The sequence below is a fragment of the Lactuca serriola genome, chromosome 6 (genome assembly GCF_051521515.1).
Source record: "Lactuca serriola cultivar US96UC23 chromosome 6, Lser_US96UC23_V15, whole genome shotgun sequence".
Lineage (NCBI taxonomy): Eukaryota > Viridiplantae > Streptophyta > Magnoliopsida > Asterales > Asteraceae > Lactuca > Lactuca serriola.
Genome location: NC_136413.1, coordinates 60656262 through 60674690, shown reverse-complemented (window position 1 = coordinate 60674690; position 18429 = coordinate 60656262). Strand labels below are relative to the sequence as shown.

The 18429-nt window shown below is 31.2% G+C and overlaps 1 protein-coding gene across 4 annotated transcripts; it reads left to right on the top strand.

Moving 5' to 3' along the window:
- Positions 1-10240: 10240 nt before the first annotated feature.
- Positions 10241-13646, top strand: LOC145058660 (UPSTREAM OF FLC protein (DUF966)). 4 transcript variants are annotated; one of them, XM_079006558.1, is made up of 7 exons: positions 10241-10615; positions 10940-11325; positions 11419-11488; positions 11572-11687; positions 11808-12597; positions 12700-12962; positions 13370-13646. In XM_079006558.1, exons 2-7 carry the CDS (start codon positions 11064-11066, stop codon positions 13393-13395), a joined length of 1527 nt encoding a protein of 508 aa, XP_078862684.1. In that variant the 5' UTR covers positions 10241-10615; positions 10940-11063; the 3' UTR covers positions 13396-13646. The 4 variants fall into 4 exon arrangements, with proteins under 4 accessions (XP_078862684.1, XP_078862681.1, XP_078862683.1 ...); XM_079006555.1 differs by lacking the exon at positions 13370-13646 and having other exon boundaries at positions 11808-13070; XM_079006557.1 differs by lacking the exons at positions 10241-10615; positions 13370-13646 and adding an exon at positions 10668-10782 and having other exon boundaries at positions 11808-13070.
- Positions 13647-18429: the final 4783 nt, after the last annotated feature.

The window sequence follows — 18429 nt, the reverse complement described above, 5'->3', positions numbered from 1 at the left end:
CTTAGGGTTTGCAACCTATTTAAACGTCCTTATAGCCCCCATCTCAGCATCCATCACCCTCAGAGCATTCCTTATCGAACACTAGCCTCCATTGGTAAGTTTGAGTGATTGTTGCCTTGTGAAGGGACTTTTGGTGCACATTGGAGCAAGTGGAAGAAGGGAGAGGTTGAAGAGGTCAAGGAGGGGGACTTAGATCCAGAATACATTCATTTGTGGCCATCCATTCTGGTAATAAAGCTTCCATCTTGATTATTGATCTATTAGATCTTGTTTGTCCCTAAATTGTTGCTTTTAAGCTTAAAAACCCCAAGTCCTTTATAAAGGAACCTTATGGTTGGGTTATACTTCGGATCTGGACTCTCATTACCTTCTAGAAGTGTTAAGTTTCAGTCATATTCGTGATTAAGGACCCTCTTGAGCTTAGAACCCCATTAAGGGCTTAGTTTGGTCATTTGAAGACCCTAAAGCTAGGCATGCATGTAAAGTTTGCCACTTTACGTGATAAGCATGCCCTAGAAGCCTAGATCTGTGGTTTGGAGCCGCTACATGGCTCAAATCAAGTATGTATGGAAAAAGGACTGAATGAACTCGGCGAGTAGAACGATGGACTCGACGAGTTGGATGAGCAACTCGGCGAGTTCGATGAAGATTGCCTTAGACTCGACGAGTTGTTCTTCAACTCGGCGAGTCGGATGAACTTGGACTTAGTAGGTGTGCATCGAAGAAGAACGCGTCGAGTTTTCGCTAAGCCCGACGAGTAGAACGGGTATAAAACTAGAATAGATGGAAGGGACTCGGCGAGTTGGCGAGCCAACTCGGCGAGTCCGTTCAACCAGGAAATTGACTTTGACCAGGGGTAAAATAGTCATTTTACCCTAAGATTAGTTATCAGTATTTGACTTAGTGTTTATGGAAATTGTAGCCGGGGAGTTCCGGAGCAACTGTCAGACAGTTTCAGAGTTAGCATCTCGACAGTTAGCGTTACCAGGTGAGTTTCCTTCCAGTAGGAACGGGTCTAAGGCCACAATGCCGGCCTGTTTAATTAGTAGTAGTCTTCGGACCTCGGTTCGATGCAGTAGTTAGAATGTTTGATGCCTTCGTGGTTCAGATAGGGTTTACGTGTTATGTGTTCCGGGCTACGGCCCGATACAGTATGCAGTTTATGTGTTCATGCTAGTTGATATGTTTATGCTATGCTATGTTATGCCCAGTTAGTTCCGGACTTCGGTCCGATGCAGGGGACAAGGTCCCAGTTAGTTCCAGACTTCGGTCCGATGCAGTTAGTCCCGGATTTCGGTCCGATACAGAGGGCAAGGCCCTGGTTAGTTCCGGACTTCGGTCCGATGCAGTGGGCAAGGCCCAATATGTGTTATATGTTATTGTATGGTATGTGGTAGCTTGGGGGAGCTCGCTAAGCTTCGTGCTTACAGCTTCAGTTTTGGTTTCAGGTACTTCCGCAAGTAAAGGGAAGATCTCGGGTTGATGGCATCGCACACACCACAGCTTCAATTTGTCCTGGGAGTTGTTTTAGCTTTTCATAGATGTGATTTGATACATTCTTGATACAGTTTTCTTGTGATACTTTGCTATGGTTTGAGATATTGATGTACGAGTTTATTTTATGATAATGACATGATGTTTTTAGTAATTGTTAAACAAAAATTTTTGGGTCGTATTTTAGGATGTTACATGTTAAGTTGTGAATGTGTATTTTTTTATGTACTAAGTTGTGAATTAATGTCAGAAACATTAAATTAAGTTGTGAATTAGTGTATGAATAATTGAATTAAGTTGTGAATTAGTGTGTGAAATGTTGAATTAAACTGTGAATTTTGATTTTTTTAAATCCATATATGATTTTTTAGGGAATGATGTTGGCGATGCTGACATTGACGCTTGGTGGTGGCGATGGTTGATGGAAACATATAATAGTTTGCATGTTGATGTTGGTGGTAGTGGTAGAGTAATAATATGTTCTATTTCTCACTAATCTTCTTTGTTGATTTCAAATAAGTTATCATCTTTTATGATTCATATATATATTTTTCTTATAATGTTTGCTTCTGAAGTATGAGATAATTTATGTATGTATTAGATTACAAATTAGTTGTTTATACATTGAAATATGAGATTATACTTGTAAATAAGTTGTGAATGTATTGTATTAAACTGTGAATTTATTGTGTTAAGTTGTAAGTTTATTTACAACTTAGCATAATAAATTTACAATTTAATAGACAAAAGGCCTCCAGATATGAACGTATAATTTCTACTTTAAGTTAAAGTATATAGTTATGCATATATAATTTTTTGTATTAAATTATGAATTATTGTATTAAGCTGTGAATTTTGTGTATTAAACTGTGAACTGATACTATTAAGATGTGAATTGACTGTATTAAGTTGTGATTTTTTTATGAATTTTTTTTTGCTTCTGAAATATGAGAAGAAAGAATCATCATACACATATGATTTTCTCTAATTTCAAATAAATTATATAAAATTTCAATTGTGAATATGGCATAAATTAAACTTTGAAAATACACCAAACTTTAGATCTAAAGGTATAAATGTAAGTTTTAAGTTAAGAATATAACATTTTTATATTTTAAACTGTTAATTTGTTATATCAAGCTATAATTTTTATATATTAAACGATAATTGACTGTTGTGAATTGATTGCATATTGCTGTGATTTATTTTTATAATTTTTGTGTTAAATATGAATGATTTATGCAAGAATTTTTGTATTAATTTCTTGAGAATATATTTATTTTTTGTGTTGTATAAGTATGCAAGAATGTCTTAGTTTTTATAATTATTTTGCATTAAATTCAAAATGGGTAAATCAATTAGTTTATTAAACTATGAATGTAGTATTTAACATGTCATTGTCTGACTTTATATACAAATCTCATTTGGAATAAAGAATTGTTGTAATGTTGTCAAAGGTGGTTGGTGGCGGCGTGTGATGGTGGTAGAGTTTGGGTTTGACTTTTCTAAATTTGAGAAGTAGTGTAAAATAAGTTATATTAAGTTGTAAATTTTGTGTATTAAAATGTAAATGGACTATATAAATATAAAGTTGTATTTTATATATGTTTTGTGTTCAAATATGAATAAATGCATTAATGAAAATATTAGACTAAAAAAAATTACTAACTTGCCATTTTCTTACCAAAAAGACAAAAATCAAGATTTTAACATACTTGAAAATATTCACAACACATATTAACTTATTAAATGAGGGTTCTTAGTCTTTTCTGGTTCTCATTTGAACCACTCCATATATATATATATATATATATATATATATATATATATATATATATATATAGGGTTAGGTTCATGTGAGACGGCCTAATTTTGTGAGACCGTGAGACGCAATCCCAGCCACTCATTTAGTAGATAAAACAAAAACATTTTTAAAATGTAAAATAATTGAAATTTTTCGAATTTTTTTCCAATATTGTTTTCGAAATATATATTTTTCAAAAAAAAATAAAAAAATACCAAAAAAATTAAAAAATAATACATTTTTTTACATATTCTAGTAATATTCTATTAGAATATTTCACGTATTTAAAAAAAAAACGGGATTTTTTTAGTTAATTCAAGTTCCGAAAATAATATTTAAAAAAAGAATTTTTGGATTTTTTCCATTTAGTTTGCATTTTAAAATTATTTTTTAGAATATGTACAATGTAATATTCTATTAGAATATTCCACGTATTTTTTAAAAGAAAACGGGATTTTTTTATTTTTTTTAGTTAATTCAAGTTCCGAAAATAATATTTAAAAAAAGGATTTTTGGATTTTTCCATTTATTTTGCATTTTAAAATTATTTTTTAGAATATGTACAGTGTACTATTCTATTAGAATATTTCACGTATTTTTCAAAAAAAAAAAAAAAACGGGATTTTTTTTAGTTAATTCAAGATCCGAAAATAATATTAAAAAAAAAAGAATTTTTGGATTTTTCTATTTATTTTGCATTTTAAAATTATTTTTAGATTTGGTCTCACAGTCTCACAAAATTAGAATGGTATCAAATGAACCTTTATATATATATATATATATATATATATATATATATATATATATATATATATATATATATATATGTGTGTGTGTGTGTGTGTGTGTGAAATTAAAGTTGCAAGGTTGTTAGAAGGTTTAGTTACGTTTAAAGAGAAAAATTTAAGTTTAATTCACTAAACATGACAAACTAGATCACTTTATATTCGATCATGCCTTGACCTACCTAACAATTGAGGGACTTATTTAATTGGAAGGTTTTTAACTAGGGTTAACTTAGTAAACTATGAAAGTTATTTGGTGGTTTGACTTTATTTGTGGTCAAATGTAAACAACATAGAAATTGAGGGGTTGTTTGTGTAACGACCGAAAAATCGTTACTTCATGATCAAAAAATTAAGGAAAATGATGTGTTCGAATGCAAGAATAAAAAGTTAGAAAGTACATTGCCATTTAGAGAAATTCAACAAAAAATCAAACATGTAGTAAACATGGCGTGTAGCATAAGGATATGTAACATTTCATTTATAATTTGTCAGGTAACAATGAATAGATATATAGTTTGATAATTAATAACCGAAATACAAACACCATAAACAAAAAAAACGAACTAAATCCCAAATAAAACTATGCAACTATGCACACTATAACAAAAAACTTACTACTATTGCACTCCCATTTTGAAGAAGTCGTCAAACAGTTCAAATAACGACACCAATGGTAATGTTGGTACCCATTTTCCATGATACATCACTAAACCTGTGGTAAATTTGCATTACAATTTACAATATCACATCCACATCATCTTGCCGTTAACAAATTTATAAATTATCGAATTTTGTTGTTCTCTTTTTTTTTTTTTTTTTTTTTTTTTTTTTTACAAAAATAAGTTGGAAATGACTATAAACTATCAGGGTTGGTGATAGGGGTGGGCAATAAGGGCTTGTGCATAGGGCCCAAAATTTTCAAGGACCCAACTTTTTTTTTTTTTACTATATTCAGTTAAGCATTTTTAGCCCAAAGCAAAGATAGTCCATTTCAATCTCTTAATTAGTCCATGCGCGAGAAGAAGAAAGTATCGATCAAACGTAGCAGAAAAGATAGATCATCGAGATCGATCATTGACGCTTCAACCTTCAGCGACAGAATCGACTAGCGAGGGCACTCCTGCAAACCTGTTATTCTGCTATTTTGCTAAGTGCTAATCAAGTAAGTAATCGATTAATTGATCAATGTCATTGAAATCTTCAACTCCTCCATAACTGTGTTGGAACAATTTGTACTTGTTCGGTTTGTAATTGAATGTCTATGTCATTAATTGATAATGTCATTAATTAACAAGTTTGTAATCTATTAGAAATGTCTATGTCATTAATTGATTAATTGATCAATATCATTAATTGATTAGTTTGTAATCTGTTGCAACTTAGACAATACGATAAAAATATTTATACAATGAGTGAGTCGTAATTGAATGTCTAATTGCCTGGTATCATTTATCATTTTTAGTTTGTAATTTAATGTCCATTACTAATTTGCTATCACGAATGCTAGGAGAGCTAATTACTTATTAAAATACAATGATTTTGTTATGTTTATTGTTATAAAGTTTATCCTCATTTAAAAAAAATAGTTTATGTAATTTAATTCGTTACATGTTAAGATCTAAGGGTCATTCTATTCTTGCTCGTCCTGAGTATTTGAATCCTTAAGATCAGTCCTGTAAACTATAGCAAATTATGAAAAATTGAAAACCCAATTATCAATCCGATTGATGGATTCAAAAGAATCCAACACAATTTTGGATTCACTGGTTAGTGATTATAGTCTTTGTTTATTTTTTTTCAACGAATCCAAAATAATTTTGGATTCACTTGTTAGTGATCATAGTCTTTGTTTGTTTTTTTTTTCAACCAATGATGGATTCAAAAGAAATCCAACAAAATTTTGTATTAATTTTGGAAACCATTAACCTATTACAAAATTTGGTTTTAAGCTCGATAGCAAATCTATTACAAGTTTACAACCGATTAAAAATGAAATATATACGTTAAGTTATAATTTTTTCAGATTTGACAAAAAAGTCCTAAACTTTATTCATTTGACAGTAAAATCCAAATTACAGACAATTTTTGACACTTTATCATTTTTTCCCGGTTAGCCGGTAATTATAACTTTTTGTCAAAAAAAAAAAAGTTTAGGATTTTATTGTCATATCGTCAATTAGGACTTTACTGTCAAAAAAATAAAGTTTATGATTTTCTTGTCAAATCGTTGAAAATATTGAAACTTTAGTGTATATATCATTTTTTTGTTAGAAATTTAATGGTATGATACTTTTTAAACATAAGAGTTATTGAAACCTTCTCTAGTCAGCTAGATCTTATTGAAATCTTTAACGTTTGCTTCTTGTTAAATTGTTTTTTTAATCTCAACAAACCGACATTGAAAAAAATAGAGATAATCAAGAAAGAAAGAACTAGGATTGTGTTGTTTGTGTTTGTATAATCTGTCTTCACTTTTTAGTTCAAGATTTGGTGGCGAGACAAGAAGAAAGTTTTTCAAGGGTGATATATATATATAAGATTAGGATCAAATGAGAACACCTAAAAAATTGAGAACGTAAGAACAGATCTGGACCATCTAAATACTAAGATCTATGGTTAATATTAAATGGGTGATTTATGTAAAAATCTAAAACTATTGGCATTTATGTGTAACTTTTAAATGGTAAGAAGAGTATTATAGGAATTGCAACTTTGCCTATTTCCTATAATTTCTCACCCTCTTACCTATTACCTTTCTAATTCTCGTATCTATATCCTCTTTATATCTCTCTCTAGGGTTTCATAAGACGCATCGACTGAACAACCGACACTGACTCTCCATTTCCCCTTTATACGCATCGTCGCTTCCATCACTGAAGATCCCATCGGCTTGACGACTTATACTCATCGGCTGACGGCGACATCTACTCACCAGCGCAATGCAGCGAACAGTGGTAGACCCCGATGATGACGTTCGTTCTTCATCGTCATCGTCACATTCAGAGTGAGACTTACAGCCAACATATCTTTTTCTTAACCTTGTCGGCAATTTGGTGAACTCGATTGCTACTCATCGGTGGTAGCAAGCAGCGATACACTACTGGATTTTGATCATCCACTCCGGAGCAGCAGGGTAGTGACGAAGTACTCTGAATCAGGTAACATTATGTTTTTTTCCTTTCAAATGCTGTTCGAAATCCACCTCTTCTCTTGATTGGATCCTTACAATGCTATATATTGTTCGAATTTGTACATGTGTAGTTTTTTTCTTGCAAAATCAATTGGAAAGCCAAATGTTATGCTGATTTGAACCTCTTCTGCTTTTTATTTTATTATATGCACCAAAGATTCACAATTCTTTTGCTTGAAAATGTTTCTCAGGGATGGTACTTTACTCATTAAAATTGGCTAATAGGGGAAGAAGATAAGTTGTGCACATAAGGTGCTCGATGAAATGCCTAAATTCAGAAAAATGGAATTTGAATGCTTGCAGTTGTAATCTTATACGAATATAATGTCAGATGTCTCATTTTACAGTTAATCATCAATGAATACTCCATGAGGCTGGTCCGAGAGGAGCAAGGCAAGCAACCACAGCAATTCAGGTGAGGGGAAAAAGCCAAGAGGCTGCTGCCTCTTTTGATTTAACCGGAAATACAACCCCATCCTGGTGGTTATTCTTTGTAGGGAACGAAGAAGAAGAAAGGGAAAGAAGGAGCAAAAATCAGTTCATCAATTTCAACAACAAAAAGTGGGTTCAATGGAGGTTTCTTGGGTCTTGATTTATTCAAAATTCAACAACTAACGATGACTAGAAAGGTAATTTTTTGTAGTTGTTCTTGGTCTTTGATTTCACAAGCAAATTAAGCATTAAAATGGTACTTTTGGTGTGGTAATACTTGACAAAAAGGAATGAGAAAAGAGATGAATTGAGGGTTGAAACGAAAGGGCAACAACTATTTTCTTATATTGATTTGTGAATATCAGTATATTTATGTGTGAATTTATGTTTGAATGACTATATTTATTTATGAATAACAGGGTATTCATTTGTGAATATCAGTGTATTTATGTGTGAATGACTATATAATTATACATAATTGTTTCTTTAACATTTTTGCAGATACAATGAATAAACATACATATAGTGGGAGGTGGGAGATTTACCAAACAAACATCTACACCAATACCTCTTTCGGAAGGAGCACGAATGTGTTTTATTCATTTATAATTGTAATTGTAGTACTAGTTTTCGTGTAAAAAAATATATATATTCTAACTTATTCATTTACTATTATAATTATATTCTTATATGAATAGAAATGTGTTTTATTTATTAATATATGAGTACCATTTTAGTTGATTTTATAATCTTTTTTTTCGGGTTTTATTCATTTATGATTTTACAAGTGTATTCATAAATACAATTGAGTTAATTCATTTATAATTTACAATTTTATTCATTTTTAAATGAAATGTATAAATCATTATTTATGAAGATATTTTTTTTTTAAAATAAATAAGGTAAACCGATAAATTATTCATTATCTTGATATTTGATTTCTAAAAATAAAAACATAAAAATGAAAAATGAAATGAAAAAAAAAACGTTTTCTTAGATAGATATTAAATCATGATTTTATTAATTATTGGTTCATTAAAGAAAAGGATCTAAAAATGAGATATTTTGGGTAATTGTCATCATAATCACTAAAATTTAGGATATCATAATTTAATTAGATGGTAAAATTCCATTTATGTCCTCATAAAATGATTGGTCTACAACTGTTCTCGCGTTCTCAACCTTTTAAGTGTTCTTATTTGATCGTCTCCCTATATATATATATATATATATATATATATATATATATATATATATATATACCATTAAATTTTCTAACTGACTAGAGAATTTTTCAATAACTTTTATGCTTAAAGAATATCATACCATTAAATTTCTAACAAAAAAATGGTATATATAATAAAGTCCCAATATTTTCAACTATTTGACAAGAAACTCTTAAACTTTATTTTTTTGACAAAAAAAAAAATCCTAATTACCGGCTAACCGGGAAAAAAATGATAAAAGTGTCAAAAACTACCGGTAATTTGGATTTTCTTGTAAAAACTTTTTTTAAGATTTTCTTATCAAATCGATAAAAATATTGAGAATTTAGTGTATATATCTCATTATAAATCCAATCACAACCTTGTGTCTATGCCTCTCTAAATTTACTCGATGTTTTAACGATAATATCGATTGATCTATTGACTTCAAAACAGTTTAGCTATCCAACTTTTGTGTATTATAAAAATGTGATGTGTGACAATACTTTGAAGTATGTATGGCGTGACATGTAGTTGGGCCATTATAAAAATGTGATGGATGACATTATGAATTTACAACTAATTTAATAAAAAATATGAATTATTGATCGAACATTTGAACTATATAAAATTAAAGACATGCATGTGTTATAATCAATCTACCTCTATAGTCTATACTAAATTACAAAAAAGCATAGATGTAAAATTAAAAAGTTAATACTAAGTATACATTTTTCACCTTCAAAAATAAAACGTGATCTAACTTATGTTATAACGAAAAGTTTGATTATTATTAAAAATATTTCAAATGTGATCTAGAAAACATAAAAAGAAAAAAACCCTCATAAACTACAACAAAAATGACAAATTCTAAGCAATAATAATTAAATAACCAGACGTGCACAAACATTAACATCCCTAAATCTGGTTTCATATATGCTTGGGCGACTTTATATTTTTACAAATTATGCCCAATTAAATGAATCAAAAATTCTGTTTTGATTTATTTAACTCGTTATATTAAAAAAAATAACAGTTTTTTATATAATAAGTTCATATATCTTTATCAAAATATGTAAAAAGTTAGATATCTACTTCATTACATAACTAAAAACATATAACCTCATAAAAAATTTAGGTATCTACATCTACCTCATTAAATTGACAGCATACCTTTTATCTTTTATAAAAACATGACATCCAACTTCTAATTAATCATCAAAATAGAAAAAATAATAAGTAAATTAATATTTTTAATAAAAAATATATATTAAATAAAAACAGTATAATACGTTGAAAACTGGTATGATAGTGTTAAAGAGGGAGGGAGATATCGAGAGCCCCATGCTTTAAACACTGTTCAAACATTTTCACTTCTCTTCTTCGAATGAAGAAAGATTTGACAAAATTTGTGCGTTTTGGGGGAAATTAAGAACCCTAATTTACGTTTCTGCAAAATCGTAAGCATAGATTATTGATTTGCTGTATGTCACATACATGAAAAGGTGAAAAAAGTTAAAAAAACGCATCTTCTTCACCGTATCTCCGTTGCCTGTTGTCTGTCCCTTTCTTCACCCGCTGTGTACTTTTCGAAACTTACCTCTCACCAGATCCGTCGCTCTCTTCTTCCAAATCCTTAACCCTACATCTACACCTACTTCATCGCCATCAGTAAATGCAGCAGTCTTCGAGTATTCTTCAGGTAAACACTGCTCATTCACTCTCCTTTTGTTAACTGTAATCAGTACAGCATTTTTTTTAAACTTTAATTATTGTCTGTTTTGGAGCTTTTGCTTTTTTTGAATTTAGTATCTCTCACTCACTCCACCACCCCCACCAAATCTATCATTATTCATCACTAAAGTTCAGGTTTTGTTCCGGATTATTTGCGCTTTTGTCTTGTAAACTGTTGCTTGGAATTGAATGGGGCCCGATTGGGTGTATGTTGTCTAGTCGTTTTGATTTGACATTTTGACTTGTTCAATGGATTTAGATCTGATGCTTAGTTGATCGTTTCCATTTGCAGAATTCTTAGAAATTTTCACCGGATAATCGATTATCGAATGATCAGCCTGACATAACTTTCAAATCCGGAATTCAAAAGGTCGATTCTTGCCAAGCATTCTGTAGTATAACAGGCTAGGGTTTTGATGGAGGGACGAGTGAGAAAGTACGGACATCACCATCAACAATTGAGTCCTGATAGAGCTAAAGTCTGGAAGGAGAGGTCTCCTAGGTATCAGCAACGGCAACCTGAGCCGGAGCCGGAGCCGGAGCAGGAGCAGGAGCTAGAGCTACATCAGAAGAGTCGGAAAGTCCCTGTGGTTTACTATCTCTGTAGAAATCGACAGCTTGAACATCCTCACTTCATCGAAGTTCCGCTTACTTCATCAGAGGGTCTTTTCTTAAGAGGTATACATAATACATATCATCTCACAATCAAATCCACGATTCTCTGTTTTAATGAAATAGTTAACCCGAGAATTTCGTAAACATTTCTTGCAGACGTAATTGAAAAACTTAATGTTCTCAGAGGAAGAGGCATGGCGTCAACATACTCATGGTCTTGCAAGAGGTTTACAAACTTTCTTTTTCCTTATCAAATTCATATATCTGGTTACAAAAGTTTGATGGATAAAGATCTTATTTTGCTTACAGGAGTTACAAAAATGGATTTGTCTGGCATGATCTTTGTGAAGATGACCTAATTCTTCCCGCTAATGGCAATGAATATGTTCTTAAAGGCTCAGAACTCGTTGAAGAATGTAATTCAGGTACATATATCTTCTCAACTCCTCTCATATCACTCTTACTTCACCACTTCAAACACCCATCTTCATTCTTCACATCTGGAAACTCAAAAAATATCAATTTTTTTTTTTCATATTTCATAGGTCGTTTCACACCTCCCATAAAACTACAAGCCCTAAAACAATTACCAGAACCACCATCTTCAAGAAGTCAAGATGACTCATCATCTTCAACAAGCATGAGTGGTGTTTCCCCTGAATCAAGAGGTGAAAAATCCACAACATCAGGTGGTTGTCTAAGCTTAACAGAATACAAAATCTACAAAACCGATGGTCTTGCAGATGCTTCAACTCAAACAGACGAAAACATAAAAGGTAACAATACCAATCACAATAACAATAACATTAACAAACCCCAAGAAACATGCACACGTGGCGTTTCAACTGATGACATGGCAGTAGACTCATCTCCTCAAAACCTTAAACAAAACCCCGAGATACAACCAGACCCATCTCCACCTTCTTCCTCCACGAGTTCTTCAATAGGAAAAACAGAAACTTTGGAATCTTTAATCAAAGCTGATGCTAGTAAGTTAAATAGTTTTAGAAGACCAGAAATTCAAAGCAACACAAAGCTTAGGGCTACAGATATGTTGATGCAATTGATTTCATGTGGGTCAATTTCTGTCAAAGATCACAGCTTTGGGTTAATCCCATCTTACAAACCAAGATTTTCAGATTCAAAATTCCAATCTCCTTTGTTTTCAACATCTGTAATGTTGGGGGATCTTGATTGTTTGCCTGAAAATCCAAGATTTATGAGTATGAGGTTAGAAGATAAAGAATACTTTAGTGGGAGTTTAGTGGAAACAAAAGTCATCAAAGAAGAAGGCGTCCCTACTTTAAAAAGATCATCTTCCTACAATGCTGACAGGTTTGTAATCTTTGTAATTTATATTTCCAATTTTACCCTCTCTACAAATATAGTAAAAGTACATTGTTGTTATACCAATTTTATATGGATCTTGAAATGCAGGAGTGAAAATAGCGATCAAGTTTCAGAAACAACAACACGTACAAAGTGCATACCAAGATCACTCAAGGGTAAAAACGTAAAAAGTGAACCGATGAGATCTCCTATTTCTGATAGGCCTAGAATTTCATCAGAAGGCCCAAGTTCAAGAATCGTGTCACCTTGCCCTTCGAATTGCAGTAGTAAAAGAATGACAACCAAGAAACAATCGGGAAGATTGGAGTCTTTTCGGGAAGAGAAGGATAATATGGTCAAAATCGAAGAAAGTTAAGTTGTAGTCTGATTTCCAAATTTACCCTTCACTCTTTCTTTCAATATGTGCAATGTACTTTACTCTTTTTTTTACTAATATATCTAATGTACTTTTTCTTTTACCCATGATATCAATATCATTGTATTTTTAGACAATATACAGAAAAGCCACTATATTTTAAAGCGGCTTTTCTGTAAATTGCCCTTATATTTTTTAACTGATAATAGCAACATGTTGACAATTTGCTATCCATAATATCAATGTGTTTACTTACATTTTATTAATTATAAGCAAATACGTAACAAATAAAGTAAATTGCATATTTGTTTAAAAATGTAAAAAAAATTGTTATTATGGGTAAAAAACTAAAAATAAAGTAAATATGGTTGAGACTTGAGATTTTTAATTTCATGATAACAGGCTGGCTTCAGGAGCTAGGGTTATAATTCATTCAGAAGCACCATGTGATACAGAAATTTACTCGTAAGTTTGTTGAAATTCTTGTTGTATTCAAAATTGTTGTCTGATTTAGGCAATTAGAATTCTTCCATGGGTATTTTGGTAAATTGGGTCTGTGAAAAAATTTGAAAAATATCCAAGAAAAAAAAGGTGGGAGTAATTTAAGCAGAGGTGGGGTGAATTGAGTAGCCCCTCCCTTTTTGCCTTTTTATAGTCAGCTTTTATGGCTTTACAACTATAGATTCGGCTTTCATTATTGCATAGATTCTATTATTCTATTATACCTCCTTTTGGCATCCCTTAGGCTTTTAAATCACTTGCTTAAAAAGATGAAAGTTTAGTTATTTTATATTTTATAAAGACAAGAAAATGATAGGTTTTGAAAACAATTTGAAATAAAGATTTATTTATTGGTGAAGATGTGGACAAATCATGGTGATTTTACTGCCACATATATGAGTGGTGGTGTGGGTTATTAATATATATATTCGTGAAGTTTTGTTTTTATATGACATTGAAAGTAGGAAAAGAGATACATTGACTTGGGAAAGTCAACACATAGGATTCTCTAGTGACTTTGTGCTTTTTTATATATGCTAAAAGCCGATCTCCAAGTCAAAATTTACTAAATTTGTTACTTTATTTTATTTGTCGGAAGTTGAGTGAGAACCAATGAGATTAAATAATCTCAAAGGACAAAAATAAATTATTTGATCACAATTGAATAAACTAGCTTTCCTATGGACAATCCAAAATTAAGAATAAGAAACAATTATGTCATAGTATCGTCTTTCCTAGGGTTTTCGTTCCAAATATCATTTTGTCCGGATTATGAACTGCTTTAATAGCCGAAGCCTACACCTGAAAATTGCTTCAGGAGAATACCACACCAATTAAAGATCCATTTTAAATTTCTTCTAATGCATAAAACTTATTTTTTACTCATTTATCTTGGCTACCCTCAAAAAAAAAATAAAAAAATCTAAGTCTAATTTTCTCTAAGAAATTGAGAATGCATTATGGAGATTTGAAAATAGAGAAGTAGTAAGTTAATATACCATCAATCAATAACATTTTAGCTTTTTCGTTAGAAAGTTTTTTTTTTTAAATGGATCATCACAACTTCCAACCTTCTATCCAACTCATATTGGATCCAAACGGTAAACCAAAATAAGTAAACGGAATCTTACCCGATGTGCAAACAATAATCTTCACTAAACCATCAATCTCCACTTCCGAGATACCCTACTTTTATCAATCCCGTGTCTTCGAAATCTTTCAAATATCTGAAAACATCAACTTTTAAAACATCCCAAAACTCCTTCAAAAACTTGACTGTAAAGCCGAAGCCATCTAGGCCCGGTGCTTTATCATTACCATAACTCCAAACCGTATTCTTGACTTTGTCCAACGAAAAAGAAGCCTCCAATATATCTCTATTGTCAATCGAAATCATTTTGAATATGTTATTTACAAATTTGGGTCTCTCCAGATCATTCTCATCAAATTTGGAGGAGAAAAAACTCCTTTATGCATATAGGGTCCATCTTCCCCCCCTCCCCAATTGTAAGACCATTTATAATGTTTTTTCTTAGAGAAAATTTTATATATGCCCTTCCTAAACATCAAAATATCATATTTACCCTTTATAAAATTTTTAAATATCATATTTACCCTTCATAAAATTTTAAAATATCATATATGTCCTTTTTAAACATCAAAATATATATATATATATATATATATATATATATATATATATATATATTTTGATGTTTAAAAATGATATATATGATAAAATTTTATGAAGGGTAAATATGATATTTTATATATATATATATATATATACCCTTCTTAAATATCAAAATATCGTGTATGCACTTTTTAAACATCAAAATATCAATGGTAATATCTAAAATATCTTCCATCTACAACATGATAATAATCAACAACAACAACAAAAACTAAACAATCAGAATATATATTCAAGAGAGAGGGTTGAAGATGAATCTTTTTGTTTCTTAAGAGTACGATATTTCAACAATTTAGAAGTTCACATTCCATTATCATAGACGTAATGATAATATGGTTAAAATTTTTAATTATTATAATAATTCTAAGGTATAAAAAAATGATTTTAAAATATTAAAAACATTATAAAAATGAATTTGGACAAATATGATATTTTGAAGGTTTATAAAGGGTAAATATGATATTGAGAAATTAAGTTGGGCAAATATGATATTTTGAAGTTTAAGAGAGGCATATATGAAATTCTCCCTTTTTCTTATTATCCCCATTGATAACTCCATGGAAAAATTTACTATTCTCGTCTCCTTCGACCTCCTATCTTATTCTTGCATTTTGTTTTAGATCAAGCCTCCTGATGGAGTCGATTTCAATAATCTTGTATTTCCAATTTTTTTCCTCATCAATCGTTCTGGAGACAACAAAGCATGGGTCTCATCCTGGATCTCCAAGTCATCAATTTTAGTCAACAATTCGGAATATTTATACTTTTCCTTTGACCTCAAATCCGATCACCAAGTCCTTATATCACTTTTTAAGAGCTTGAAGTTTTTTAAGTAATTTCAAATCAACCCTCCTATTCTCAATCTAATTCGCCCAAGACAATCGCACAACCTCTGGGAGCCCATCTAACCACAACCAAGAATTGAAGAATTTGAAAAATAAGGGTCCAAACTCAAGAGTGTCACTGATGAGAACAATAGGGTTGTGATTAGAATACAGTATAGGAAGGACCATAACTGCAGTTATAGCCCACCTAGATAGGAACAAATCATTTGCTAAGAACCTATCAAATAGGTGAATTTTCTACCCCCCCCCCCCCCAATGTTAAAATTAAACAACTCTACATCACAAATAAATGAGTTAAAATCTTCCATACTATAGTCACAAGCCAACATTGAAAAATGATTTTCTTTACAGCGAACTTCGTTGAAATCTCCCATAAAAAGCCAATTACCATTTTGTTGTTCTTGATATCTTTTAAAGCATTCCAAAGCACCAATCTCTCCTTGAAATTATTTAGAGCATAAACATTAACAAAATTTACCCTCTCTTGTATACTAATTTGGTTACTTGAAATCATAATGAAGGACCTGTCTTTAACAACCTCAGTAACCCCAAAAATCATGGGATTCCAAAGACAAAGGAGACCAGTCGACCTCCCACTGGAATCCACCCTTACAAATCTGAAACTTGAGTTATCCCAAAACTGATCAACCTCAACTGAATCCATCTTCACTTGTGTTTCTTGACAGCTAATAAAACTTATTTGATGTTTAAATTTTAGCTCACGCACCCACTCTTGTTTATACGCATCCCTCACTCTTCTTAAATTCAAAGACATACAAATCATTGGATCACTTCTTTAGCACTGTCACCTTGAATTACCCTTTTCATAACTTCTTTATTACCATCCATCTGATAACCCATCATCAGCCCCAAATCTAAGGTTTTCAAAATCTCCACATAAGTAGAGCTTAACGATGCCGACTAAGTCACGTTCTTCTCAAAATTCCTTTTAGCAACATGTCGTTGCCCATGAATCCCGCTCTGGTTAACGAGGTATTCCAAGAATTTGACCTCCCGTAACCAAAACTCAAAATTCAAGAACTTGGCATAAAGCCTCTCCCTCCTAAAAAATCCCAACAACTTCTAAAGGTGTTCCTTATGATGCTCTCTGGTCGTGGAATAGACCAAAATATCGTCGATAAAAAAATGACCGAACGGTCGAGCATCGGCCTGCATACCCAATCCATCAAATCCGTAAATGTTGTCGACACATTGGTGAGCCCAAATGGTACCACCATGAACTCGTAATGACCATAATAAGTTCAAAACGTTGTCTTCTCCACGTCCTCCTCTCTAACTCTTATTTGGTGATATCATGACCTCAAATCGATCTTGGAGAACCAAGATGTACCTTACAGCTGATCGAAGAGATCATCAATCCGTGGAAGTGGGTAACGATTCTAAACCGTTAACTTGTTCAGCTCCTGATAATCAATACACATGTAGTGAGACCTATCCTTCTCCTTCACAAACAAGATCGGTGCTCTTGAAGGCGAACTACTTGGTCTAATAAACTGCCTGCCCAATAGCTCCTGAAGTTGAGAGGACAACTCCTGCATCTCTGGTGGTTCTAATCGGTATGGTGCCTTAGGTCTCGTTTAATAGTTTCTGTTCGGGAAAATGCTGTCAGGGAAAGTGTTGTATGGAAAAGTTTTTTGTCCAAGAATGAAACCATGTTATTTGATTGTATATCTGATTGAATGTGTTGAATGATGAAAAATGATAATATTACCCTGGTGTTCTATACTATGATGAATGAAGTTGTTGAATAATTATAAAAACATACAAATTGTCATATAAAATCAAAATTACACAATAATAATTTAAAAATCCAAATAGAATGTCGATTAAGTTGTTTTTAGTTTATTTTTTGTTCAAGTTGACGCTACATTGTTATTCTTTCTAGCAATTTTAATTTTTTATAACTCAACATGTGATTCTTGACCCGGTTTATGTCCGATAGTGGTGGGATGAATGAATTTTTTTAAAATATATTAGGATGATAGTGATTTTGTCAAAAAAAAAAAAGAATTTATCCAATAAAAATGAATTAAAAATTTAACTAAAAGAAATTAATAATCCAACAAAGTAATATTTATTCTCATATAAATATTATATGTTTATAAATAATATTTATTAACATATAATAATCCAATAAAAAAGAATTAATCCCTAAATAGGAAATAAAAAAGAATTATTTAAAAGAAAATAATAATCCAATACAATAATACTAATTAATACATAAATATTATATATTAAAAATAATATTTATTATTATATAATAATCCAATACAAAAGTAATAATCTAATAAAAAATAAATTAAAAATTTTATTTAAAAAAATTAATAATCCAAGATAGAAAGAAGGAGGCGAGGTTTGTGACATAATTGTCTTTCCAGCTTATTCAGCCAGAAAGATATGGT

Coding starts and splice junctions, on each gene's coding strand:
- LOC145058660 (XM_079006555.1), top strand. CDS start 11,064: ATGGAGGGACGAGTGAGAAAGTACGGACATCACCATCAACAATTGAGT. Junction 11,489..11,571: donor TACTCATGGTCTTGCAAGAG/GTTTACAAACTT, acceptor TTTTGCTTACAG/GAGTTACAAAAATGGATTTG. Junction 11,688..11,807: donor CGTTGAAGAATGTAATTCAG/GTACATATATCT, acceptor CATATTTCATAG/GTCGTTTCACACCTCCCATA.